A 26,779-nucleotide genomic window follows, 5' to 3' on the forward strand; every position below is an offset into this window, starting at 1 on the left:
CTCTCTTACTTCGGTAGGGAGACTATTCCAGTGATGGGAGGCTCTAACAGAGAAGACTGTTTCACCAAACACACTACGTCTGAATGGTACATCACAGTCCCCGCTGGTAGTAGCCCTTATTGCTCTGTCACCACTTTCCAATTTGTCTGTGACCAGGTTGTGAAGCAGTATGTTATGTGTGTGAGGATCATAGCATGCATGAAGAGTTCAGCTGCATCTGTTGTTAGATATTGTTGATGTCCGGCAGAAACCAGCTAACTCCATTTTTACACTTTTGCATTTTTTCCCCATAAATCAGGGCCATTGAACACCCTTCTTTACATCTGTGTGTTGGTAAAAAAAAAATTGAACCAATGGAAAGCATTAAAAAGCGCGTCTGACAAAACCGGCTAACTCCCTTCCTCAAACTTTCTGCTAAACCAGCCAAGTCCACCAAAGGGAGGTGGAGTTAGCTGGTTTTGCTGACTCCAGTCTCCACCCCCTTTTGACCTCCACCCTCATTGTAAGCTTGGAGGTCCATTCAGCTGTTCTTATCAATGATGAATAAAACCTCCTAACTCTAACTCTTTTTATTTCCTGAAAAATGAACATTTTGGAGTTAGCTGGTTTCTGCCGGACAGCAGAGATATGGTCTTATGTGCCTGAAATTAGACAGATTAAATTTGAATGTTGGCTACATTTTAACATGTTTTTTAAATGTCAAGTTTGAGTCTAGTGTGATTTCCAGGTATTTAAATTCTGATACTGTTTCTTTTGACGAAACAAGTCAGGATGAATAGTGTCTGTGGAGTTGCGTGAGAAAAACATAGTTTTGTTTGTGTTCAGATGTAAACATGAGTTCCTCAACCAATCAGATACATGGACAATGGCTGCAGTTAATTTGTCTGCTGCTAGTTGAATAACCTTTTTCAGAAAATAAAAAAAACCTTTTGTTTTAACCAAGAAATATCACTTACACTAACTTTAACTCAGAGAGTGAACCAAATGGACCCTTATAGGTCCATTTGGTTCCATTTGTACACTCTCTTGAGTTACAGACCCTCAAGGGCCCCTTTGGTTACGCTAATGTGCACTCTGAGAAGAGTTAAATTATCACTGAGGATTTTAGAGTGTAGAAATGCTGAATAGCCATGTGTCGACACGATTATCTACTGATGTCAGGGGACGAGCACGGTCACACACATGCGCGTGCCTCCCTTCGCACGTACACACACACACACACACACTCTCTCTCTCTCTCTTGTAGGCATACACACTACACATACTAATCTCTCAAGACAGTTCAGAGCTCCGCAATTCAAAGGATTTTCCCCCCTTTCTTTTGCCGATGGGTTCTCGGATTTTACACATACTGTACACATACACATCACATGCACGCACGCACGCACACTGCCCACTCACACACACTTAAATAGACAGCTTCCAGACATGCTGCATCCAGTAGTCTATTTGGCTTCCTCCAGCGGCCTTTTCAGAGATACTAAACAGCCCACCCTGACTTTGCCTCGCTTATCTCCTAATAGGAATTACAACCGGCAGCCTTTCTGACTTTTATTCCTACAATAACAAAAGAACTCGATCTAGCCTTGTCTTTGCAGGACCACTGCATGCCCCCCCCCCCCCCCCCCCCCCGTGCAGCACTTTGCAGTGCCACAGCTAATGTGAAAAAATTAAATAAAAAAAGGAATCTAATCATGTGTATCTTGGGATCCGAATGCCAAGAAATCTGTGTCTGTGTGCGTGTGCGTGTGCGTGTGTGTGTGTGTGAACTTGCATCGTTCCCGACTAGGCCGGTGCCCAATGGCTGCATATTTACTACATAGCCTCTGAATGCCTGTCACTCCCTTACTCTCTCTCCCGGTTTCCTGTCTCTCTCCATCCAGCATTGTGAAACTCTGTCAGGAGACAGTTCCAGCGGGCGGGGCCCGGCTGCCACACTGCAGACTCTGTCACCAAAGGTTTACAATCTGGTGTGTGTGTGTGTGTGTGTGTGGGGGGGGTACAGGACACCCGTGTCTGAGGACCGCAGGTTCCGTGAGGGAGGATGTTGAAGCAACATACTCCTGTTGAATCAACACACTCCTCCATCAACACCGCTGATGGAGGAGGTCAGACAAGTACTGGGGAGGCCAGTGCGTGGAGAGATTATCTATGAGAGTGGTCCTCTAACTTTTTGTTGTGTCAAGGACCCCCAAATGTATTTGGCCACGGACCCCCTTCTACAGAAAAATATTTTGCGTTATAAAGAAAAACTAAACATTTAAAAGATATTCCAATTATTTAGCAAATTATAGTGAGCCTGTAGATCGGCTATTTTCAAATATGCTATATTAAAGGTAGGCCATAAGATAATTTAACTGGGGACCCCCTGGAACCCCCTAAGGACCCCTGGTGGTCCCCGGACCCAACTTTCAGAAACCACTGCCATAACAAATTTAAACCAAACTGAGATTGAAATTGGATACAGTACTGTGTGTGTCATTTATTCTATATTTCCTATTACTGTGTAAATTTACTGCAACTTGGGGCCTGAGGCGCCTGTCATTACTTTGAGATGTGTACTCTCATTACAAGAATGCTACGAATGGCGTCACATGAACAGACCTCATCAGAAATGTGGTCCTCTACGGGGCCTTACCACGGGTCACAGACAATGTCAGAGAGAGAAGGATGAGGCTGGCAGGGCACTGCATCAGGCACCTGGAACTAGAGGCAAGCAAACTGACACTATGGGAGCCAACCCAGGGCAAAGCCAGGAAAGGCAAGAAGCACACCTCCTACGAAGAAGCACTGCAGCACGACAGCTTAGCTAACAACACTGTAGAGCTCAAGACCCTGATGCTTCATAGGAGAGTGTGGAGGGCAGCGATTCAGCAGTCCCGAGTTGGTGTTGGCTAGAGCGCACTCTCACATTGCACATAGCATCGCAAGTCTCATTACTTTGAGAAGTGTACTCTCAACACTTTGAGATGTGTACTTACTTGACCTTTGGTTTTTGATGAAGAAGAGCTTCAGCCTCTCTTTGAATGTGTTTTCATTCACGTAGAACTCCACCTGCACCCTGCCAGAGGGAGAGAGAGACAGATGGTTAGAAGGAGTCAGACGCTCACACACACACACACACGCACTCGCGCTCGCTCTCACACACACACACACACACACACACACACACACACACACACACACACACACACACACACACACACACACACACACACACACACACACACACACACACACACACACACACACACACACACACACACACACACACACACACACACACGGGTGGAAACCTTTGTACAGTATGTCCAAAACCTACTGTCAGGAAACAGTTTTCCCAATGGATCCAATTTAGTGCTAAAAAAATTGCAGATGTACATCTGCTATTTTTTTTTAAATATATATATATAATTTTTTGAAGAATATCAAAAAAATGCTTGGAATCTTTTGAATATATATATATATATATATATATATATATATATATATATATACATTTTCATAAATCTTCTCTTCTGGGGGTCCCTGGCACAAAGCATTTTCAGATGGTGGTCTGTGGCCAAAATACATAGCAATTTGGGGGTCCTTGACTTGAAAAGGTTTGAGAACCACTGTAGGCTGAAGGCTATGGCCTTGTGACTGACAGGAGATGTGAGTATGATCCCCTCTAAAACAAAACAACAACAACATCATAATCATCATCATCATGGAATCTGATGCAATACAGTATACAGATAATTACACAATAATTAAGGAGGTGGATGAGTTAATGTTCTCATAATGATACACTACACTGAAGCATGCTCATAGGGGGGGGGAACACGACACATCCTGGATTGCTGCTATCTCAGGTAAGGGATCTAATTGCTCCCCTGGGGGGTGTGTGAGTCAACACTATCACTTTAAAGGCTGACGCACAATAAAAACTACACACACTCTGTGTCATCATAACTGCAGCATGCATCACCGTGAAAGTGAAAAATGTGCAACATTAACACCAGAGAGGACTCTCTGGATGGTCACTGGGGTCTCTCTCACACACAGTAAAATCCTCAGTGTTCATTTAACTCTGAGAGTAAACAATCCATTCGGTTCCAATTGTATACTCTCAGAGTTAAATGAACTCTCTATAGGGCATAGCAGTGGCGGCCATTTTCTGGCTCCACTCCAAAATAGTCAATGCATTTTTCCCATTGACATTTCCAAAAATATTTATATCAATTCATTTAAGCCTAGAATCAAGCCATCCAGGGTCCTGGTGAATCATGACCATAAAACATTTTTTTCAGTGATTTTCTTTAATTTTATATTTAATTATATGATATTCTATATTTATTAAATACCCTTTGTTTTGCCGTTTTCAAAAATGTTTTTTCACAGAATCAAACGTTTTATGGTCATGATTCACCAGGACCCTGGATGGCTTGATTCTAGGCTTAAAATAATTGATATAAATATTTTTGGAAATGTCAATGGGAAAAATGCATTGACTATTTTGAAGTGGAACCAGAAAATGGCCGCCACTGCTATGCCCTATAACTAAGTGCATCTGCAATGTTTGAGACCTGGAGGTGGTCTCGCTGTACTTCCATTGGGAAATGTAGTCTACTGGTTGACGAGCAGTACTGCCCGAAGCTCACAAACGCAATAACACTCAACTAAAAGGGGTAGGAATTTGGTCTCGCATGCGGGGAGACCAGGGTTCAATTCCTGGTACATTAAAGTTGTGGATTGTACCGTAGCCTTAAAGCGGCACGATGTAACTTTTTAAAAATGAATAAAATGTAATTTAGTCCAATCTGTATGGTAGAGTATGTTAATACGATATAACTTATACAATTGGGGTGGTTGTATTTTGTCTCCCTGCTCTTCTATTGAGACATTTAGATTGTGTCAAAGGTCATGTCTCACCTAGACACGGGATCTGACACAAATTTTTACGTGATGGTCAATATTACATGTATCCCCTGAGCAAGCAGGCCGGCTCTATTAGCTCAATGGTAAAAATGTCAGCACTTGCGCAGGAAACCGGGTTCAAATCCGGGGTAGAAGAGGAAAGTTACACAGTGCTACTTTTAAGCGTGGCTCAAGTTCAACCTGTCCTCCGCCGAGTGACTTTGCTCACATCAAATCCCAAGTCAAATCAAATCCCCCGTGTTTGTTTAACTCAGACATGTTTACAAATGGAAGCAAAGGGACCTGTAAGGTTCCATGCGTCCACACCCCGGCGTTACAGACCCGCATGGATCCATTTGGTCCCATTTCAACACTCTGAGTTAATCCAACGCTGAGGATTTTAGGGGTTCCTTGAGGAGACCCAAATGGACCCTCACAGGTCTGTAACTCTGAGAGCGTACAAATGGAACCGTAAGGGTCCATTTGGTTTCATTTGTACGCTTTCAGACCCCACCTTGAGACTGTGATCTATACAGTAAAATCCTCTGTTAGGGGCGGCCATAGCTGAGTGGTTAGTGAGCCCGCCTAAGGAGCCAGAGGCCCTAATTGCCCCAGGTACGATTCCAGGCCAGGCCTGCAAATGTGTCGATGAAATGAAAATTGTCCCTGAGCAAGACTCTTAACCCCTAATTGCTCACAGGCCCTCATTGGAAACAAGACCGCAAGGACTTTCATGAACAGACCTGTTAAAGGAATTATCCTTATCCTTATGAGGATCCTTGAAATTAAAAGGTTTTGAGAAGTGGTCTAGTACATTATTGCAGGACCTCGCATTCATTCAAACGAGTGTTTCAAATGAAACAGCGATATTTCATTTTTTTACGATGACTAATATGCGAGACGATTACAGGATCGGCGCGACGGCGAGCTCTTGGAGGTTCAAAGTAATGATCAGAGTGTCATAACCTCCCTGTTCAGAACACTGTGGAGAGAGAAGAGGAACGACTCAATTAGCTCTGTAACGAGGACGGCTCCTTACAGATAATCAGAGAGGACTGGGGAGCAGTGTATGGAAAGTAACTGAGTACATTTACTCAAGTACTGTACTTGAGTCCATTTTTGTCAATACTTTATACTTCTGCTCCACTAGATCCCAGAGGAAAATATAGTGCTTTTTACTCTGTACATTAACCAATTAAGTGCTATTTGATATACTTCAGCTATTCGAAAATAGCAGATATACAAGCTTATGCGATGCACATTCTTTTATTGAGAACGCTTTTCAGCCTCAGCCTTCCTCAGAGCGGGTTAAACATTTTATTTTTTTCCCCTGAGCATCTGAGCCTTATATCGTCTTGCTATTCTTTATTTATTTTTTGGAGTGCCGCTTTTTCCACTTCAGTGGTTTTTTCTTTTCTTGTTGTTGTAGCTGAGCACCAACTGCTTCAAAAATGCATCCAGAGGAAGCACACCAGCTTGTTTTTCCATTTCATCGCTGTCGGGGAGAAACCTCCTTTCTACATATTCTAACTTTTTGTGTTTTTTCATAAAGTAATGCCCTACTTCATACTACAGTGTCACACAAAAGTAGCTGTTTTGGACATATGAGGTTTCCACCCGACACGATTTAGTACTTTTACTTGGTACTGTAGGTATATTTTGATGCCAATGCTTTTGTACTTCTACTCAAGTAAAATGTTGAACACCGGACTTTCACGTACGTAACAGAGTATTTATACTTTTACTTAAGCAAATAAATCTGAATACTTCTTCCAACACTGGTAATGAGGATGGCTTTGTTGTCTCTTAATGAGAGGGGACTCGGGGGGAGGGGGAGGGGGAGGGTGAGGGGGAGGGGGAGGGGGAGGGGGAGGGGGAGGGGGACAATAATGGTCTAGAGCTCTGCCAGGAACCCTCAGAGATTGTTCCTCCTCTGTGATGAGGAGAAACATCGACAAGAGGAGGTGGAGGGCAATTAATGCAGCCAAGTCCCCTGGGAGCTATATAAAAAGAGAGTAGGTGGTAGAACGAATATATCATACTTTGAGGAGAGAGAGAGAGAGAGAGAGAGAGAGAGAGAGAGAAAAACGGAGTGATTGAGAGACAGACAGGCAGGCAGACAGACAGACAGACAGACAGACAGACAGACAGACAGACAGACAGACAGAAAGGGGGGAGACCCGAGAGTGAGCAAGTAGAATGAGAGATACAGTGTGTGTGTGTGTGTGTGTGTGTGTGTGTGTGTGTGTGTGTGTGTGTGTGTGTGTGTGTGTGTGTGTGTGTGTGTGTGTGTGTGTGTACATGCGTGCCTTTAGCCGTGTGCGTGTGCGTGTGTGTGTGTGTGTGTGAGAGAGAGAGAGAGAGAGAGAGAGAGAGAGAGAGAGAGACAGAGGGAGAGAGAGAGAGAGAGAAACATTTTCATCTGGGTCTTCTAATTCGTCCCTTTTCCCCCTCTTCCCAATGTATCACCATGGCGACAGCTTCAAGGCTGGAGTCATGGAGTGTGTGTGTGTGTGTGTGTGTGTGTGTGTGTGTGTGTGTGTGTGTGTGTGTGTGTGTGTGTGTGTGTGTGTGTGTGTGTGTGTGTGCGCGTGTGTGCGTGTGCGTGTGTGTGTGTTCACAAACATGAACACACCCACCCACCCACACCCACACACACACTCTTCGCAACTATACTGTAAAACACATGAAGGGCAGATTGTTCTGAAAAACAGGGACAGACCTGTCATTGACAACAACTAAATACATTTACTCGAGTACTGTAATTGAGTACATTTTGTATCTGTACCTTAAAGGTCAACTGTGTAACTTTTAGCAAAAAAAAAAAATAGGCTATGTATATAAATTGATTAACGATTAATTAATCTTCAAATGGATTGTGAGCTGAGTTGATTGATTGGGCCATAAAAGTGTCAAACACGTAATATGCTCGTTAGTTGCATTTTTGGATACTTACTTTCATTTCTAGGAAGGGAAAAACTTAACCACTAAAGTCCAATTTAAAGTCCAATTTCTAATAGAGTGAAAATAGCAGATCTACAAGCTCACAGTTGAGCTTGTAGATCTGTTGTTTTCTCATATTTGATATTTTTGGAAAATGTCTTGAAAATCTTTGATTTATTTCTTAAATGTCCCCTAAAAATTAAGCACTTTTGTATTTTAAAAAGCAAGTACTCCAGCACTTTAAGTACAAATTTGACTGAGGAACTTTCAATTGTCTTTTGAGTAATATCTGTCCAGGAGTATCTACTGTATACAAGTACATGTACTGGTACATGTACTGGTTTTGAGTACTTTGTCCACTACTGTCATTGACACAGCTGTCAGAGCAGATATGCACATCTATTCAGCCTTCATGTTTACCCAGCGTGGCTGAGATCTCATTACACTGGCCTATATTCTGTACATATGTAAGGTCCAAAAACAAACATAGTAAAGCATGATGACTCGCTGAGGATTTATTTATCCACCAGAACCACTGGAGCCCCATCTATGACTCTCCACTTTGCTGTAGCTATAAGATTGGGCACATAGCATTGCCACCCGGCACGTTCTGAATGTAACCTGACTCTGCCAGATGGGGGCGGTATTGAGTAACCAGGTTCCTAAACAAATGTGTGAAGCAAGCTTCTTGGATCTGGCAGCGTCAGGTTATTCTGAATGCGCTTCCATGTTAAATTCGACACACGGTCGAAAACCCCATTTAAAAGGTTGTTTTCACAGCCGTATTTAGTTTTGCCACTCTGTCTTTACTAGTAAAGACATCATCGAAGGCTGGCCTGTGTTTGATCTTTTGCTCCGACGTTCGGGAATAGGTCAAAAATAGACCATTTCGCACAGCTTTCCAATGCTGCATAGAACTGCTGTGTGATTGAGCCCCAGGGCTACAGCGAAGAGGGAGATCACACGTACTGTAGGGCTAGCAAAACCTTTAAAGATGTATTCGCTGCAGTTGGACAGCTAGCAAACAGGCTGGGGAGGGGTGGGTGGGTTGTGTTTTTATGTGTATTGAAGAAAGTAAGGACCACTCCTGCACAAGTGCACATAGGATTGCCTTGAAATACGGAGTCGTATTACTTGGAAACTAAAAGACGTGTCCCTTATTGAATTGATAAGGGACATACTTTGTTCCTTACTTTTGGGAATCAACCAATGACACACATCTTACAAGTTCAAACAACTTATGTACATAAACTATAATACAGGTTGTAATATGATATACAAAAACTGTACATATACAGCGACATTGTACATTTGACCTTTTCCTTGGAAATATGTTTGAATTTCAGGTGGTTGGCAACCCTAGTTGTTGTCCACTCTTTCTATTATTCTGTGTTTTTGTGTTTCAGGCTGAGCTAAATGTGGATGAGGATTTGTGTTGGGAGAAAAACAAACATTCTAGGTCGGCTTACTGTGAAGCATCAGTTGCCATGACGGTTGCCATGGCATTCAGTACTGTACCAGTGTGCCAGGCGCACGCACGCACGCACGCACGCACGCACGCACGCACACGCACACACACACACACACACACACACACACACACACACACACACACACACACACACACACACACACACACACACACACACACGTTTGTATTACTATTTTATGAATGCCACATTTACAATTTGTAACCCTACCATAGCATCGCAAAGCATTGTGAGCTTGTAGATTAGCTATTTCTGGTGCGCGATACCAAAGAGCAACTAAGTATACACCAAGCATTACTCCAACCACACACACAAGCACACAGACGCCCCCTCCCACACACACACGCATGCATACGCTAGTAATACGCTAATTATCTTAGTAGTATATGCACTCAAACATACTGTACTACATGCATACGCACCCGCGCACGCACACGCATGCACGCAGACACAACACACACACACACACACACACACACACACACACACACACACACACACACACACACACGCACACACACACACACACACACACACACACCACTGCTACTGCCAGTGATTACAATTTCACACAAACTTGAGTTGACTGATACACTCAAGGCGAGAACAACACAGTGACTAGTAAACATGCAACAGCTTTGGATCCTGGGGTAATGGGGATCCAGAGATGCTAGATTCACTCTGTCCACAGCAGGCCAGGCACACAGATGCTCTGTTACCTTATGGGACACTTGTTGATTATTAGTGAGGACAACCTCACCGCTTACTGATGCTTGTGGGAAGACACAGAAGCAGTTCATTTTAGGGGTGCAACAGTAAATCGAACTAATCGATTCAGCACAGCGATGTGTTGCAGAGCTTGTAGATCGTAGTTCGTATAGACGCTCGACAAAGCCGGATGCACAGGCAGTGGATTCGAACCCCCAGCCCCCACGGTGGTGTGTGAGCACATTAAGACAGGGAACCCCTATAATGGAGCAGGTTAAAGCAGCACTATGTAACTTTCCTCTTCTACCCCGGATTTGAACCCGGTTTCCTCCACAAGTGCTGACATTTTTTTTTACCAATGAGCTAATAGAGCATGCCTGCTTGCTCAGGGTACAAATTGAACCTTGACCATTAGGTCAAAGTTCGTGTCAGATCCTGTGGGATATAAAAGGAGATACAATACAACCACCCCAATTGTATAAGTTATATTGTATTAACATACTCTACCATACAGATTGGACAAAATTACATTTTATTCATAAAAAGAAAAAGTGACATAGTGCAGCTTTAAGTCCCAGGCTACGGGGGGACAGGACTAGGACTAGCACTCAGTCCTTCTTAACTTGACCTCTGGTCAGTACAGTACAGTATCTTCCTGTTGTAAAAGTGACAACAGCACGCTGCAAATGATTCTCTGCAACACTCCCTTGACACAGTATCCTGTTTGCATCAGTGTTCTCTCACTGTTTGCTTTCTTATTCTGTCAGACAAATCAAACAGTGGGTAAGTGAATAATTTCCGGGGGTGCCGCCGCCTTCAGAAGACTGTCCGATACAAGCACCGGGGGCTTCTGTAAATATCAAGAGAAGACACTAAATATTAAAACGGGAGTGGAGCATCTTCTCTGTATATTCTCCCTGACTTTGTGAAAGAACTGCTAGATCCTCAACCTGATTGTTTACGTCTCCCATATATAAAAATGTGTATCTCTACGAAGTGTCTCCATCTCTGTTTGACTAAACAATTACTAACTGATATACACTCTTAAACACTGGTGTCAGTGAACTCTATGCCAACAGTGGAAAAGCTTTTCTTGGAGACTGAAGCCAGAAACAGTGGTTTCTAATAATCTAATAGCTAGGGCTGCAGCAGTTAATCACACTAATCGATTATAAAAAAGTTAGCGATTAATAATCAGTAGTTTGATCCCTGTTTTGGGCATGTCATTAATGCTGGCAAACATTTTCAAAATGTTTCCAAAACTCTGACCTACAAGCCCACACTGAGCTTTTAGATTTGCCCTATTTTTTTTTACATGCCACCATTGTCCGACAAAGTATAAAATAGGGCATAAGTCGTTAATTGATTCATTAAGAAATAAAAAAAAACTTTTAAAAATGTGCTTTGCAATTATTACATACATTTTAAAAAGATAATGGATAGAATAATCGCTAGGAAAATAATCGATACGTTTCAGTCCTATAGTTTCTAATTGCGAACGCGGAAGGAGGCGCGGCGAAGCCGCGCCTCCGACCAAGTGGAGCTTACTATGTAACCCTGCTCGGGTTGTGGGTGTGTCTGTGTGTCTGTGTGTCTGTCTGTCTGTGTTCATGCAGTACCTATGTAGAGGGCGCCAGAGTGCAGGAATTTAGACAATGCAATGCAATGCAACACCACACACACACACACACACACACACACACACACACACACACACACACACACACACACACACACACACACACACACACACACACACACACACACACACACACACACACACACACACACACACACACACACACACACACACACACACACACACACACACACACCATCCCCCATCACAGTGAAATAACACGGATTACAAGTCCGTAAATACACAATATTTTCGAGCTGCGTTCGCTTCCAGCGTTTGCGCGTCTTACTTGTAATTAGCAGTTTGGGATGACCATATCTCATTCATTTGACAGAGTTTATTGATTGGCTTGAAGAAGGGGTTCTCCAGCTAGCTCATGATGATGATGGAGCCTGGTATCATAGCTTGTGGACAACCAACATCTACGCCAACGATTCCCAGCCTGTGGGCCGGGGGCCCACTGGTGGGCCATGAGGATATTGCAAGTGGACCCCCAAAGAAGTTTTTTAATGATAATATAACTATATTAAAAAACTTTTATGTAAACTAAAATGTCATGGATTTTTTTCTACAGTTAAATAATAGAGTTAAAGAGGTGGTGCCATGGTTTTGCACTTTTTCTGTTTTTCATGTGTCTATGAGGTTGATAGAACTTCATTAAGCCCCCTGGTGGTGTTTTTATGGTGTTTTATGTCTTCTCTGACTATTTTGAGTTTCTTCCTGGAGGCTGAAACCTTGAGGGTCAAACGTGCCAATAGAAAAACAGCGCTTTAGTGACACAGTAGAAATATACCCTCCCCCTCATTATCATAACACAACAGGTGTGGGCATGAGGAGGAGGAGGGACTAGGACAGGTGGGAGGTGCTAAGGTGAGAACCAGGTATACTTAATGAACTGGAGGCGTGTCCACATAAAAACATAATTTTAACACATTCTGTACTCTTTTTTGAAAAAAATCTTCCTCCTATTATAACCATAATACCTGATGATCATGTTTTAGGGGGAGAAAAAATCATTGAAAATCACGGCACCCCTTCTTTAAAGCAGCACGATTTTTAAATAAATGAAATGCAATTTTGTCCAATCTGTATGGTAGAGTATGTTGATACAATATAACTTATGCAATCGGGGTGGTGGTATTTTGTCTCCCTGCTCTTCTATTGTGTCAAAGGTCATATCTCACTTAGACACAGGATCTGACACAAAATAAAAATAAATGTATCCCCTGAGCAAGCAGGCCGGCTCTATTATCTCAAAGGTAAAAGAAGGGTAGAAGAGGAAAGTTACATAGGTGGTGCTTTAAATGAACACTGAGGATTTGACTGTGCATGATTCATGCAGTGCTCTTTGTGTCACACAAATCATTTATGTGTGTGAGAGACCCCCAGTGACCATCCGGATGCCCTTTCTGGTGCTAATGTTGGGCGTGTTTCAATTCATGGTGACGCTGATAAATCGAAACTCAAAGTATACTATGTTAGTTCCATTGATCCGGAACACTATCAATTGATTGATCATTAAGATAAACAAGCTCTGAGAATGCACGCGGCCCACAATCTTGACCACTTGAAACGGCAGCTGAATGGCTGCCGTGTTAAGTGGTCAGATGGGGTGGGCCGCGCAAACGCCTTCGGGATTGTCAAGTGGGCCCCCGAAAAGGTTGGCAACTACTGAACTACAGGTACGTGTGTGGGAAGGACTCTGATCTTCAAAGCACAATGGAGTCAGTGTGAATTGTTGTATGAGAGTGAGTGGGTGTTGAGAGAAGGGCTGACTGTTCTGTTCAAAGATGTCTTACTAAGGAAACATGAAACATGCTGCCCTGTGATACCATGTCAAACTATTTCCACGCAGACGCACACGCACACACACACACACACACACACACACACACACACACACACACACACACTTTAGAAAGGAGACAAAACATGGTGTGTGTGTGTGTGTGTGTGTGTGTGTGTGTGTGTGTGTCTGTGTGTGTGTGTGTGTGTGTGTGTGTGTGTGTGTGTGTGTGTGTGTGTGTGTGTGTGTGTGTGTGTGTGTGTGTGTGTGTGTGTGTGTGTGTGTGTGTGTGTGTATATTGCATATCATTTTCAGGAATCGTGACTATCATTTTGAACAATGCTTTAAGTAATGTGTGTGTACAGAAAGTATTTTGATTTAAGGAGCACTTACGTTCTCCGTAGGCCTAGGAGTTATATTCTAAATTAAAAAATGTAATCTTAGTAATGTCCCACTACTTTATTGCTGCCAAGATAATGGCAAGAAGAGCCATTGAAAGGGAGCAATGCAGTCAGTATGCATCTATAATTTGGATGCTTGGCGATATTATTCTAACGGAGCAATTCAATGGAAACTGCCGTAGAGAACAGTCTCCGACTCATCAAATGAAGAGAGACTCCTATTTCAAAACTTGAAGGTAATTCAATTCATAGTCATGGTATGAATTAACTTTATTTGTATAGCGCTTTTCCAAACAAGGTTACAAAGTGCTTTACAACAGTGGTTCTCAAACTTTTTTTTTTTCAAGGACCCCCACTTTGGTCTAGCCTGGTAAACCCCTCCCTCCGGAAATCTCATTTGCATTTGATTTCAGGAGTGAGTCTGGCCTACAGGCCTGTCTGGGCGTTTCTCCGGAGTTCATTACAATGAACTCTCCTATCAGCGTCGTCGCTCATTGTTCTATGATTGACAGCGAAGGTTGGCCAATCAGGTGGCGAGTTCGAGTGAAACCGAATGGAACCGAGTGCAGCCGACAAAAATGGGATGGGCGGCCATTGTTTGTACGCTGTTTTTGGTTTTGGTTTTAAAACTTGAAAACGCTCTCAAACTTATTTTTTGAGGCACGGAATTTACTTTTAAGATATCGTTTGGATAGAATTTAGTTGTCTAACTTCATGTGGTCAATTAATCATGACAGAGCCTATTTAAAAATGAAAATTCAGAGAACCGGCAGGGGCGGGCAGTGACACGCATGTATCCGAATAAAGCAATCTATTTTCAAAAGTCCCCTTGCGTCATATTGGCTGGTGGCTGGTGGTTCCCCTTCAGCTGATTGGCTGAAGGGGAACAAACTAATACTAATCCAGCCCAGCTCCCAATTTGCCCATACAGGCCTGTAGGCCAGACTCTTTCCTGAAATCAAATGCAAATGAGATTTCCGGAGGGAGGGGGGTTTACCAGGCTAGCTTTGGTCTGCAATAGGCCACTTTGAGAATGCACAAACGCATTTGCGCATTCTCAGAGTTACAGACCTGTAAGGGTCCATATGGGTAATTTACCTGGGGACCCCCTGGAACCCCCAAAGGACCCCTGGGGGTTCCCGTGGACCCCATTTTGAGAAACATTATTTTACAAAACACTGTAAAGAACTACAGTAGAACATGGCAGGAAACATAACAGGGAAGAGAGAAGAGATTCAGAGGAAATATAATAAGTAAAGATACGTAAATTTAAAATAACACAATAAAACAATATAAGAATACATTAAGAAATGTCATAAAGGAGAAGGAAAAAATATGCCCTATGAAAAGGCTGTTACATAACAGTACATCAGGGTTCCCCAATTAGTTTTCCCCAAGGGCCAAATTATGTCTAGGGTACCAAGCCGAGGGCCAGGGGCGTTGTGCCCACGCGCGAAGCGCACGTGCGCAACATTTTGAGTAGCCTACATGTTAAATAGATGATACTGACTGTGTTACAAAATGTACCCAAATGTAACCAAATGGACCCTTATGGGTCTGTAACTCAAAGAGTGTACAAATGAAACCAAATGGACCATTTTGTTTGCGTTCATTTATGTGCTAAAAGAGGGACTTGACCTGTGTCACTGTGCAACGTAAATCAACGAGGAGGCTAAATGAACACTGAGGATTGTACTGTGTAGCAAGAGAGGGCTGGGTAGCAAACGCCCTGCAGGCAACAACCAATTAAGAGGGCAGCCTGGTCAATGGCCTCGCGCCTTGATGAGCATGCTGTCCGAGTTGGCAAGCTGTGGTGGACCGTGGACGGAATAGGTTATTTCCTGTTCTGAAATTGCACATAGAACTGTCCTTAACCACTTAAAGCCCAGCATCCGTGTTAAGCTTTCGGCGGGAAAATAACAGATCGACTTTGGCTATTTTCAGTGAAAGCTTTCCCCCACAATAACAGAAAACAGAGAAGACCCTAGTATAGATTGCAGGGGAGATCGTGCCTTTGCTGCTGCCGCCCCTAGGCTCTGGAATAGCCTGCCCTTCACCATTAGAAGTGAGAGAAGAGTCTATTGAGGCTTTTAAACCTCTTCTTAAGACTCATTTGTGATCAAAGGCGGCGCCATTGAAAAGCAATGGCCTTTGATCACACCTGAGGTTATTGTACTATTTCATTTTAATGTAGTTTTTGATGCTATATGTGGGTGCACACGCATCATTTTTTTGTTGACACTTTGATTTTTACTGTGTACAGCACTTTGGTCAATCTCAATTGTTTTAAATGTGCTCTATAAATAAAGCTTGATTTGATTTGATTTGATTTGATAGAGCCCTGAGGTACTCCGCTCAACCATATGGGGTTTAAGTGGTTAACAATGACATCACGTGCTAAGCCCGATTCATACTTGACGAGCATAGCCGACCCTACAAGGTTGTAGATCAGATATTCTCAGCCGTTCTTGGCAGAGCATTCATTTTGTCTTTAGGCAAGCAAGTGTTAGCTAGTTAGTTACATAATGTAAACAGACTGGCTGCAAGCAGGAGCATGTCACGTTCCACCCAGCCAGAGGGAGGAGCCAATGAAAACAGTCGGGACGTGTGGTTTCCATCATTTGTCAGTGCAAATAGCATGCTACAATCTGTGTATTATTATTACTACAAAGTGTGTATTATCCTGCGTCATGGTTGGGTCAAGGGATTACACCTAGCTGCTACTGCCAAATTGTTAGACACCTACTTTATACGAGTGTAATCTTACTTCCTGATACAGGCTATCCTGATGAAGATCCTTAAGGATTGAAACATTAATCAGTGTCCAATAAACAATAAACAATGGGAGCTAATATCAGCAGACTCTGATTTTATGCTTTAGCTAGCGGACAGCCGCGACCAGAGGCATTGTGCTCGGGCTATTGGTCTGTATATATCGGTATATCCTTACGTCTGTCCGTACAGTACATCCATCCCATCCGTACGTAGATATGTCCATCCCAAATTCATGAATATGATCTCTCAGGAATGGGAATTTCATGATATTTGGCATAAAAGTCCACTTTGACTCAAGGATAAACTGATTAAAAGTAAATCAAAGGTCAATGGTCAAGGTCACTGTGATCTCATGTCTGTCCCATTCTTGTGAATACAATATATCAGGAACACCTAGATGGATCATGACATTTGGCACAGACATTCACTTGGACTCCAGGATGAGTTTGGACAGACAGATGTAAACAGCAACTGGTTAAGTGCAATGCGGTAGTTCTAGTTATTTTTATGCGGATGATTTTCTGTTTGTCCTGCACCTGCTGACCAGAGTGGATGCGCATGCCCTACGCTCCTCATTAGGTGTAATATGATCACATCTCTTTCAGTTGGACAGCAGCTGCGAGTACAGTACTTCAAAATAAGTAGTTCTGGAGAGGTCGTCTTCACCGGAGGTTGAACTATGGCAGAAGTAAGGCTAGAGGGGAATGAGGCAGAGACCAGCCGATGCGTTGTAAGCTTGTCGATCTGCTGTTTTCACTCATTTTTTAATGTTTCGACACTTTTCACCTATATTGACATGCCTAAAATAGTGATGAATTATTATTTTATAAAATACAAATACACAGGTCTCTGGACATCTCCTCTACTTTGTTAATAAAATATAGGAGAAGCTCTACACACTTTTCTATTGGTTTACTATGCGGAGGACAGATCATTTGTGTGTATTAGACAAAAAAGTCACTCTCCTCTGATTTTTTTTATCATGAATCGGAAGAAACCCCCCGACTCCCCCCAACACCCTGTATAAATCCATCTTATAGAAATACAGAGAAAAACAGAATAATAACTGTGGTTTCCTTAAAATTGACCACAGCAAGCAGCGAGGTAAAGCTAGATGTTCAAGCCATTACCCCTTGATGAACAGACTCTGTTTTATGATACAATATCATAGCCTGATGTTATTTCCATTTCCACAGTGATACGATATGCTCGTGCTGATAGGTCACCTGCTGTATTATCCCCAGGGATAGTATGGCAGAAAACCTATGAGCGCAATCAAAACTGCCAATGTGCGCTTAACAGTCACCCCAAGCGACCTTGCGACAGCTCGCTGTGACATAGATGAAAATCGGCCGTCAAACACGGTCGCTGCGGATGGTTTGGTAAAATACACTGGAGTCTATCTGGGTGCAAAGGAATTGAAACAGAGTGGGAAATTGTGTCATTCAACGGTTCAGACAATGACAATGGTGAGGCCAAACAGTCCCCGTTTTTGGAATCTCGATTCTCAGTGAAGGCACGCAAATATAACTCCAAACGTTTTGTAACTTACTGTATACAGTGCTATGGATTTGCAGGACAGAATATGATATGGACACTAGGGAGACCATATTGACATGTTCCATTTCATTTTTTTTATTCAGCAAGTTACAGCAAATAGCCGGGGAAAAGCAGCCCTGTCCCCATCCAACCCCACTGAGAGGTGAGCCAAGGTTCCCTATAGCTGGACTAGAATAACAAGCACTGGAGGAATCTACTGTACTGCACACCCTCATAATATTATTTATTATAGGGAGATTATAGTGTAATTTATGTCCCTACTTCTTAGTAAAGGAAGTCCTTTTGCACACCTACTTACAGTAGTAGGACTGGTGCTTAGGAGTGAACAGTCAACGCATACAGTGGATCGCATCCAAGTTCAGACCCCCAGGGGTCTAGCCTTGGCTACCTTTTTTCCCCCCCTTTACACCAAATCTCTTTGGTGTGATCTATAAGCTATAAGCACGTTGTGGGCTTGTAGATCTGCTAGTTTGGGCCAAATGCTCACCTATTATGATAATGGCTAAAATAGGGATGCCAGGGTTCAAGTGGTTAAAGTGTAGCGGTTAGAGCAAACGCCTTTCATGCGCAAGGTTGTGGGTTTGTACCCTGCCTGGGGTCGACGTCAGCAAGGGCATGCGGTCACAACGGGTTCCTAACGCCAAATCACATGGGTTCAGATGTGAGCCAAGTCTCCTGCAGGAGGTGCGTCTGAATACTGTCCTGGACAGGAATCTTCGGACGTAAAAACAGATGATGGCGAGGGTTCAAGTGGTTAAAGCGAAATGACACTTTGATAAAGGTTTGGGTCGTTATCTCGCCATGATGTAACTCCAAATATTGGCGAAATATATTCGATATTTGCTCTGTTGATTAGAAATCCAAAATAGTCTCCTCACTATCTTGCTTGTTTCACGTTGCAGAGTGAAACAGGTCTCAGCCGAATATGTAACATTACTAAATTTGCATTGCATAAAAAAAGTTAACTTCCTGTTGATTCATCATCATTTTTTAATCAACAGACCCTGACCGACTATTGAAGATATCTCGCTTATATATGGCGTTACAAAAAGGCAAGGTAAACTACACGACCCAAACCTCTACCAAAGCATCATTTTGCATAATTTCAAGTACAACCAAGGGGGCCCTTTGGTAGGTATTGTGCGATAGGGGACTGGCAAGACACCAGAGTGCACTTACAAGGTGATGCATCCACTCGAGCTCAGATTTCCACTTGGAAATTCACCACAAAAGTGGAGCAACAATGACCGAGGAAACACTCTCATGCCAACAGATGCTTCTAACATAGCAATTACAAGCTCCCCCAGGAGCATTATCCATCTCCATAGAAGGAGCACAACCCCAGAAAGCATAAAGTCACTCACTCACGGTGACCACACTCATAAAAACATGCATGATGTGAAACCTGATTAACGTATTTCCGTTTTCTGCAGGACACACACTGTATGTTGAGGATCAAATGGAATTATCACATCATCACATCATCCTCACTCAGGCCAACAATGATTAAAAATGACCATGAATAAATAATTAAAGCTGCAATGCGTAATACTTATGTCCTGCCCGAGGTACTTGAACCCGGGCCTCCCCCATGAGAGCCAACATTTCTACTGCTGCTGAGCTGAGAAGACAGAATGCCCATACTTGGACAGGGGAAAAAAGAAAAAATATATATTTGAGCTTCATAAATACCTTTTGTCAACCAGTAGTGGTTCTACTACCTGTACACAGGGTCTAAATGTGCCAGTGGATGAGCAGGGTCACCTCCAACCACCGTACTCCAGCACATTAAAATATTGTTTTATTGATTAATATAAATTCAGGATTGCAGCTTGAATATTCAATACTATTGACTATAGCAGTGATGTATTTTTCCAGGACTTAATAGCAAAGGATAGTCTTTAGTTAGAGTGAAAATTTATAAGAGGCTGAAATGATTAACACATTGAGTGCCAAAAACGGTCCGGACCGTTTTTGAGAATCCAAACGAGGTGTGCCAAAAACGGTTATAACCGTTTTTGGGGAAAAAAATATTATTATTATTATTATTATTATTATTATTATTTATTTTTTCTTCACAGCACCAGGAGATATCATTTTTCGAAGATTTAGACTTTAATCCACTTCCTGGTTAACTTATGACTTCAAAAGCCTGTATCTCGGCTCCTGTGTACTTTTTTTTTAAATTATGTATTTTTGACTATTTTTGACTATTTTCAACTGGCTGAAACTATGGAACGGATTACCGAATGTTTTAAATTTTTTCCCCCCGATTGTACGAGACCTCTATGTGTGTAATGAGGGGATCACCGTGAGGACAGTGATCACTGAAAATATTTTGTGACTACTTGAAAAAGGTTCAAAAATGGTTAAAAATCCAGGCACTGACTGTACCCGGTTTTAAAAAAAACCCTGGCACTCATTAAGATACCCCTCTCTGACAGTCAAGTTGGTTCTCTACAGTTGGTAGTTCACATGCAAACATTAGCTAAATGTAGCCACTGCATCTCCTAAGGGCTCATCCAGCTATTCTTATCTGGTCTGAGGTTTATCATTTCAGCAGCAATTCTGCTTCCATCAAATTCCATAATATTTTGTTATTTTTTAGCTACTAATCATAAGGTGACCAAAACAAAGACAATTGTGAGCATTTCCAAAAGTGAACTTTTCTTTGTATAAAAAAAATAAAAATAAACAAATAAGGTGAAAACTCTATTCTATGTGATCCCGTGCGCAATTCCCGCCGCAGGCCGTTGCATGCCATGCCATGCAACCATGATGCTGCCAGGGACTTACTGCGCGTTGGTTGAGTCCATACTGTACTCCTCCTGGTACCTGCACGCAGCACACATGGGCACACACACAGATAGGCACACATAGGTTAGGAGACAGCTGGGAGGGGAGAGCTTTCAGAGGGCATGCTGCAGAATCCTCAAGTGTTCATTTAAAAGCACAATTATACAACATTCAGCAACAGACTATCTATAGGTGTTGCATTCTCAACGGCGCTGTTGCACAAGGTTACTTATTTCTGACTCACACTGACTCGCATTTGTAAAGCAGCAATTATGCAGATTGCCCAGTTGTCATGTGGTGAGCTGCCTCCTTAATTTAGGGAAAAGAATTACCTTTCCAGATTCACAGAGGTAAAGAAACACAATCATTTTGGACCTGACAAAATGATTTAAATGATTATTTCACAATCAATATAACTGCATACTGTATGTCATCAGTATGACCTTTAACTCTCAGAGTACACAAATGCACTGTAAACATTATGGGTCCATTTGGTTACATTTGTACACTCTCGGGGGTACAAATGTAACCGGATAAATTAACACTGAGGATTTTGCGGCACATGCATTCACTGAGAGCACATGCAAGGCGATAAAGCTATACAATGGAAATCGATCAGGTACGTAAAGATACTGTACAAAGCTTGATGAGCAGATGGGACACTAAATGCAAACCACAGGGATTTGGTGAGCCCGCTCTCCTTGTCCATGTCATTGGCAGCAGGAGCACTGAGATGTCAAGGAGACGTGAATGCTTTACGCTGAGCGCAGCTGTGACAATGCATTGATTAGCAACACTGACGAAGACCGATAACACCGGAGGTCAGCAGGTCATTCAACAAGGTCAACCATACAGACATGATCTGAAGGACAAAATGGTAGTCGGTTCTAGAGTACACCATAACGATGCGCTACACTGTTTAGGGCTGCCGATCAATTACTTTCGGAACGATTATTCTGTTGATAACTTTTTCAATAATTGAGAAGCATGATTTTTTTCCATTTCTTATATATCATGAATCAATGTGAATTTCTATTCTACTGTATTCTAATATATTTGACTTGAGCCGTATTTTATACTTCATCATACACAACGCGTCGTATCAGATGTGCTATTTAAAAAAGATATTAACATATTTTCGAACATTCAAGTCGATTACTTTAGTCAAATTGATACTGTCTTATAATCAATTAATTAAATTAACGTTTGCGCCTCTAATACCGTTATGCTGAGGCTAAATGAGAGCAGTCGTTACAAACATTAGCTCTGGCCTATGGTGTTTGGCGGAGAACACAAACAGTTTCTCTCTTTATAATATGGTCTGATTCCTTCTGTTCATGGCAGAACCAATCAGTGTGTCTAGTGTACTTCTCCCCATGATATCATGTAATTAAAGCACATCCACCACCTCCTTGAAATACGTTTCTTCAACTCCTCTTGCCTCATCAATTACTAATTGATCCAGAAATCTCCCAGTTACCTCAAAGGAGCTAGTACTTCATACTGCAGAACACCAGAAATGTAATGTTTACAAAAATACATCAATAACACTACAGCATCCTTGAGGGCCCTGTGAACATTGGCCCAATTTCACCCCAGTTCACCACCCAGTGTCCAACGAAACATCTTCAAATTCTTTGTGGTGCTTGTTAAGCTCTCCTCTCCCCTTTTTTCTGTTTCTGTAAATAAATAACTCCATTTCAAGACGCTTAAAATAACATTTAATTCAAAGTCTGGCTTCTGTTGTTGTGACCCTGCTGAAAATCACAGCGTTGAAGGCTGATCTATAAAAAATATTGCTAAGTCTTCAGAAAGAGTAATAAAAGCCTTTTGCATTTATACTCTGTCGTGTCGTATGACAGAGTTGCGCGCCGAAAAGCAGATCTACAAGCTCACAAAGCAAGGCATATAGGCTTATCTGCCTACTCTGTCAGTCAGAAGTATTGAGTAGCGTTGGACTGCCAAGAAATAACGTTCTCAATTGGCAGGTGAGACTTTGAGTAATGCTATTGATTAATGTCAGGCAGTCTAGCCACTCTTGTGCCTCAATAATAACAGTAACAGTACGTCCATTAGAGCCAGGAAGTCGTTAAGACAGGTGCCGTTTGAGTGTCAACTACAGTAACAAGCAGTGGTGGAAGAAGTACTCAGATTGTATTAATTACGTTTCTACCACAATGTAGAAACTCAAGTGAAAAAAATGAAAAGGTCACTTTAGTTATGGTTAAAAAGGTGGCATCAAAATATGGTTACAGTGTCAAAGTAAATGTACTCAAACTTTTTCGAAAATAGTAGATCTACAAGCTCATAACGCATCACATTGCAAGCTTATAGATCCGCTATTTTCAAATAGCTGAAGTGAAAAATATGGCTTAATGTATGTTTTGAAATAATAATCCTAATGAACTAAAGCTGTCAAATAATTGTAGTGGAGTAAAAAGTACAATATTTGTCTCTGAGATGTAATGGACTAGCTGTATAAAGTATTGAAAAATGGAAATACTCAAGTAAAGTAAAAGTACCTCAAAATTGTACTTAAGTACAGTTACAGTACTTGTACTTAAATGTAATTAGTTACTTTCCACCACTGCAAACCAGTAGAAACCTTTTAGCAACACAGGACTTAAGGTCATTACAGACGGGAAGTGGTGGAAGCGGCGGGTATACAGGTGTGTACAGCATATATTTATGTATATATATTCCTATTTATACTATATATTTTATATATTTATAAATTCATAAAACTCTATAAATATATAAAGTATAGTAATGTATCTGAACGTAAGTTAATTTTTCATTATCAAGCAGCAAGTATCGTGTTGAAGTGTGCATTTTCATAAGTGGCTAATGAATTAATGATTGCCCATTTATAGAGATGCTCTTGGTGCACTACGCATAAGAGCAAACTGCACATCCTTTACTGTATGTGGTCAACAATATGTATCAACAACAAAGTCATAGGGATGTAACCGTATACTGTAATGTATACCGCAAGCAACCATGGCTCTAAACCCTAAGCCTTTCTGTGTAATACTTACACTGCAAGTGTTAGTTTCCCTCTGAGCGGGTAAAAGGTTACGGTAAGGTCAATTTGGAGTTACGCCTAGATAAATGAACACTGACGATTTTATGGTGCACTGTATAAACTAACCCTTACATTAACACACACACACACACACACACACACACACACACACACACACACACACACACACACACACACACACACACACACACACACACACACACACACACACACACACACACACACACACACACACACACACACGGCCTACAGATGTTTCAGTATATTAAGAATACTTGTTTGATTAGTCGTTTTTACAATGGGCATAGTAGGTTTAATTAAAAGGGCGGGGGGATGAAAAGTATACCGTGAAATACTATACGCTGTGGTATTTTTGGTAGATATACCATAGCATACTGTGAAATTCCATATGGTTACAGTATATCCCTATAGTTGTAAAGGGATGATGTAAACATAAAATAATTTCAACACACTGGGCATTAGAGTTCAGTTCACTCAGATACAAACAATGAAATCAGATCAACTCCTCTGCAGTGAGCCACATCTGATTGTTTGCTCGCCGTTTATTACCATAATGGCCAATAAAGATGCTATCAAACCCATTATGTCCTTCAGCAGCATGGAAGAGGCTGAGATAAACAGATGTTCTCTTTGCTTCAATTAGCTCAGAGAAGCGTGTACAGCATCACACACACACACACACACACACACACACACACACACACACACACACACACACACACACACACACACACACACACACACACACACACACACACACACACACACACACACACACACACACACACACACACACACACACACACACACACACACACACACACACACACACACACACACACACACGCACACACACAGTACATGACACTGCCTTGCTCACTCTGTCAACACATGACAAACACATTCACACATTGCCTCCTACTTTCACACACCTTCACAGAGTTTCTTCATATACGCATTAAATACTTTATTCGTCAAAAAATTTAAAAAGCACGAAGGTACGGTGAAGCATTTAGGCAAAAAGCTCCCTAGCATCCTATGACTCTGCTGATGAGGAAAGGGCATGCAACACAGGATCAAAGTCATTCTCTCCTCTTAAGCGCACGCCTTGGAAAATCAACAAGCCCAAATGAATGGCCAAGCTACAGGCAACAAATGAAAATAGCGGCTGCCTGGTTGCTTCAGTCAAAGTAAGTCTGTACTTACATAAGCAGAGGACTCTGCCACTCTGTCCTCGAGGAACGACTGTCTGTGATGATAATGTGCATGCACCACATGGACTGCTGCAGCACTTTCTAGGGCGGATGGGATTTGTAGTCTACTTGCAGCAGGGGAGGACACTCTCAGGCGGCTTCAAAACTACAGTTTTGTCACCTGACTGAAGTCTGTACTGGCAAGTGACATTAGAGCTGATACAGCACGACTTACACCGTACAGTACGTGTGGCAGTATAAATTACACCTTCAACCTTGTGTCCCTATTTTGAGCTTGACATTATAGGAGAAAGTTTTCATTTAAAATAAGTTTTTTGTTTTTGTTGAAATCTTTTCACACATTTTCAAAAATTGCAAAAAAAAGGTCACAATGACGCAATGGTGCAATCTCTTGAAGAGGGGTCCCATCAAAAGGACAAACTTCAAACACACTCGAGCAAGGACTACTTAAAAAGCCTTTAATTAGACGACAGGGCTTCATATTAAAACAATAAAATGCCAAAGACGCCGACCGGTTTCGACAACATGTCTTCCTCAGGGCGTAGCTATAGCCTAGAAATGGACATGTATTGTTAAATGTCTCCATTATGACCACAGATATGCTCTAAAGGTGTGTATTTAAAAAAAAATCCAGTTGGTCTTTAAAGCCTAGTTAATTGACCGGGGTCCCCCAAGGGGTCTGTACTTGGCCGCTCTTTTTTCTCTCTACACCAAATCTCTGTGGTGAAAATAGGCGACGTACAAGCTCACAATGCTATTTTCACAGACTGTTTGCCTATTATGACATACCTAGAATAGGTACAGTACGCTAGGGCAGTGGTTCTTAATGTGGGGTACCCACAGGGGTCATTGAGGGGGTTCCAAGTGGTCACAATGTGTTAATATAGCATAAAAATCAGTTTTATAAAAAAATAGACGTTCTTGTATATCTGCTATTTTGGAAACTCTTTGACTAATCTTGAAAAATTGTGGGAGATTTTGACACAAATCTTCTCTAATGGGGGTCCCTCGCTAGCACCAAATACTTTCAAATGAGGGTCCGTGGCCAAAAACATATTAATTTGGGCGTCCTTGACATGAAAACATATTGAGGACCACTTCTCTGGGGTTCATGCGGTTAAACAGCCATCAAATCAGAGCTCTCGTCTTGCTTCTCTCTTGCATTTGACCCAGTGTCCTTACAGCTAGGTCTGTCTTGGAGCTAACCACTTGGAGCAGACACCATCCACCCTACACCGCCTGAAATAGCTCCCACTCTGTGAGGTGCCCGACTTTGGCACTGCCTACATAATGTTAGTCTCCCCGCTGTATTGACTCGCGGCTGACAGGGTGCTACGTAGGAGGCAGGAGCACGGATGCAAGCTGGTGAGTGTCCTAGATCCCACGCATGTACATGCTGTATATAGTAGTACAGTATGAATGGCATACATACAGTCAGAGGTAAAGTGCACACGTATATGCATGCTGTCAGATCTTGCACCCTCCATCGAATCTGAGTCCA

At 42.2% G+C, this 26,779-nt stretch overlaps 1 protein-coding gene across 1 annotated transcript in view; it reads right to left on the reverse strand.

The window, feature by feature from the left end:
• Window positions 1-26,779, reverse strand: part of kcnt1b (potassium sodium-activated channel subfamily T member 1b) — a 148,357-nt gene that overhangs the window by 77,156 nt on the left and 44,422 nt on the right. Inside the window, exon 4 of the mRNA XM_080432528.1 lies at window positions 2,982-3,061. Coding sequence (XP_080288654.1) covers window positions 2,982-3,061 — 80 coding nt within the window. The remainder of the gene's footprint in view (window positions 1-2,981; window positions 3,062-26,779) is intronic.

Source organism: Gymnoscopelus braueri (genome assembly GCF_963280865.1).
Source record: "Gymnoscopelus braueri genome assembly, chromosome: 7".
NCBI lineage: Eukaryota > Metazoa > Chordata > Actinopteri > Myctophiformes > Myctophidae > Gymnoscopelus > Gymnoscopelus braueri.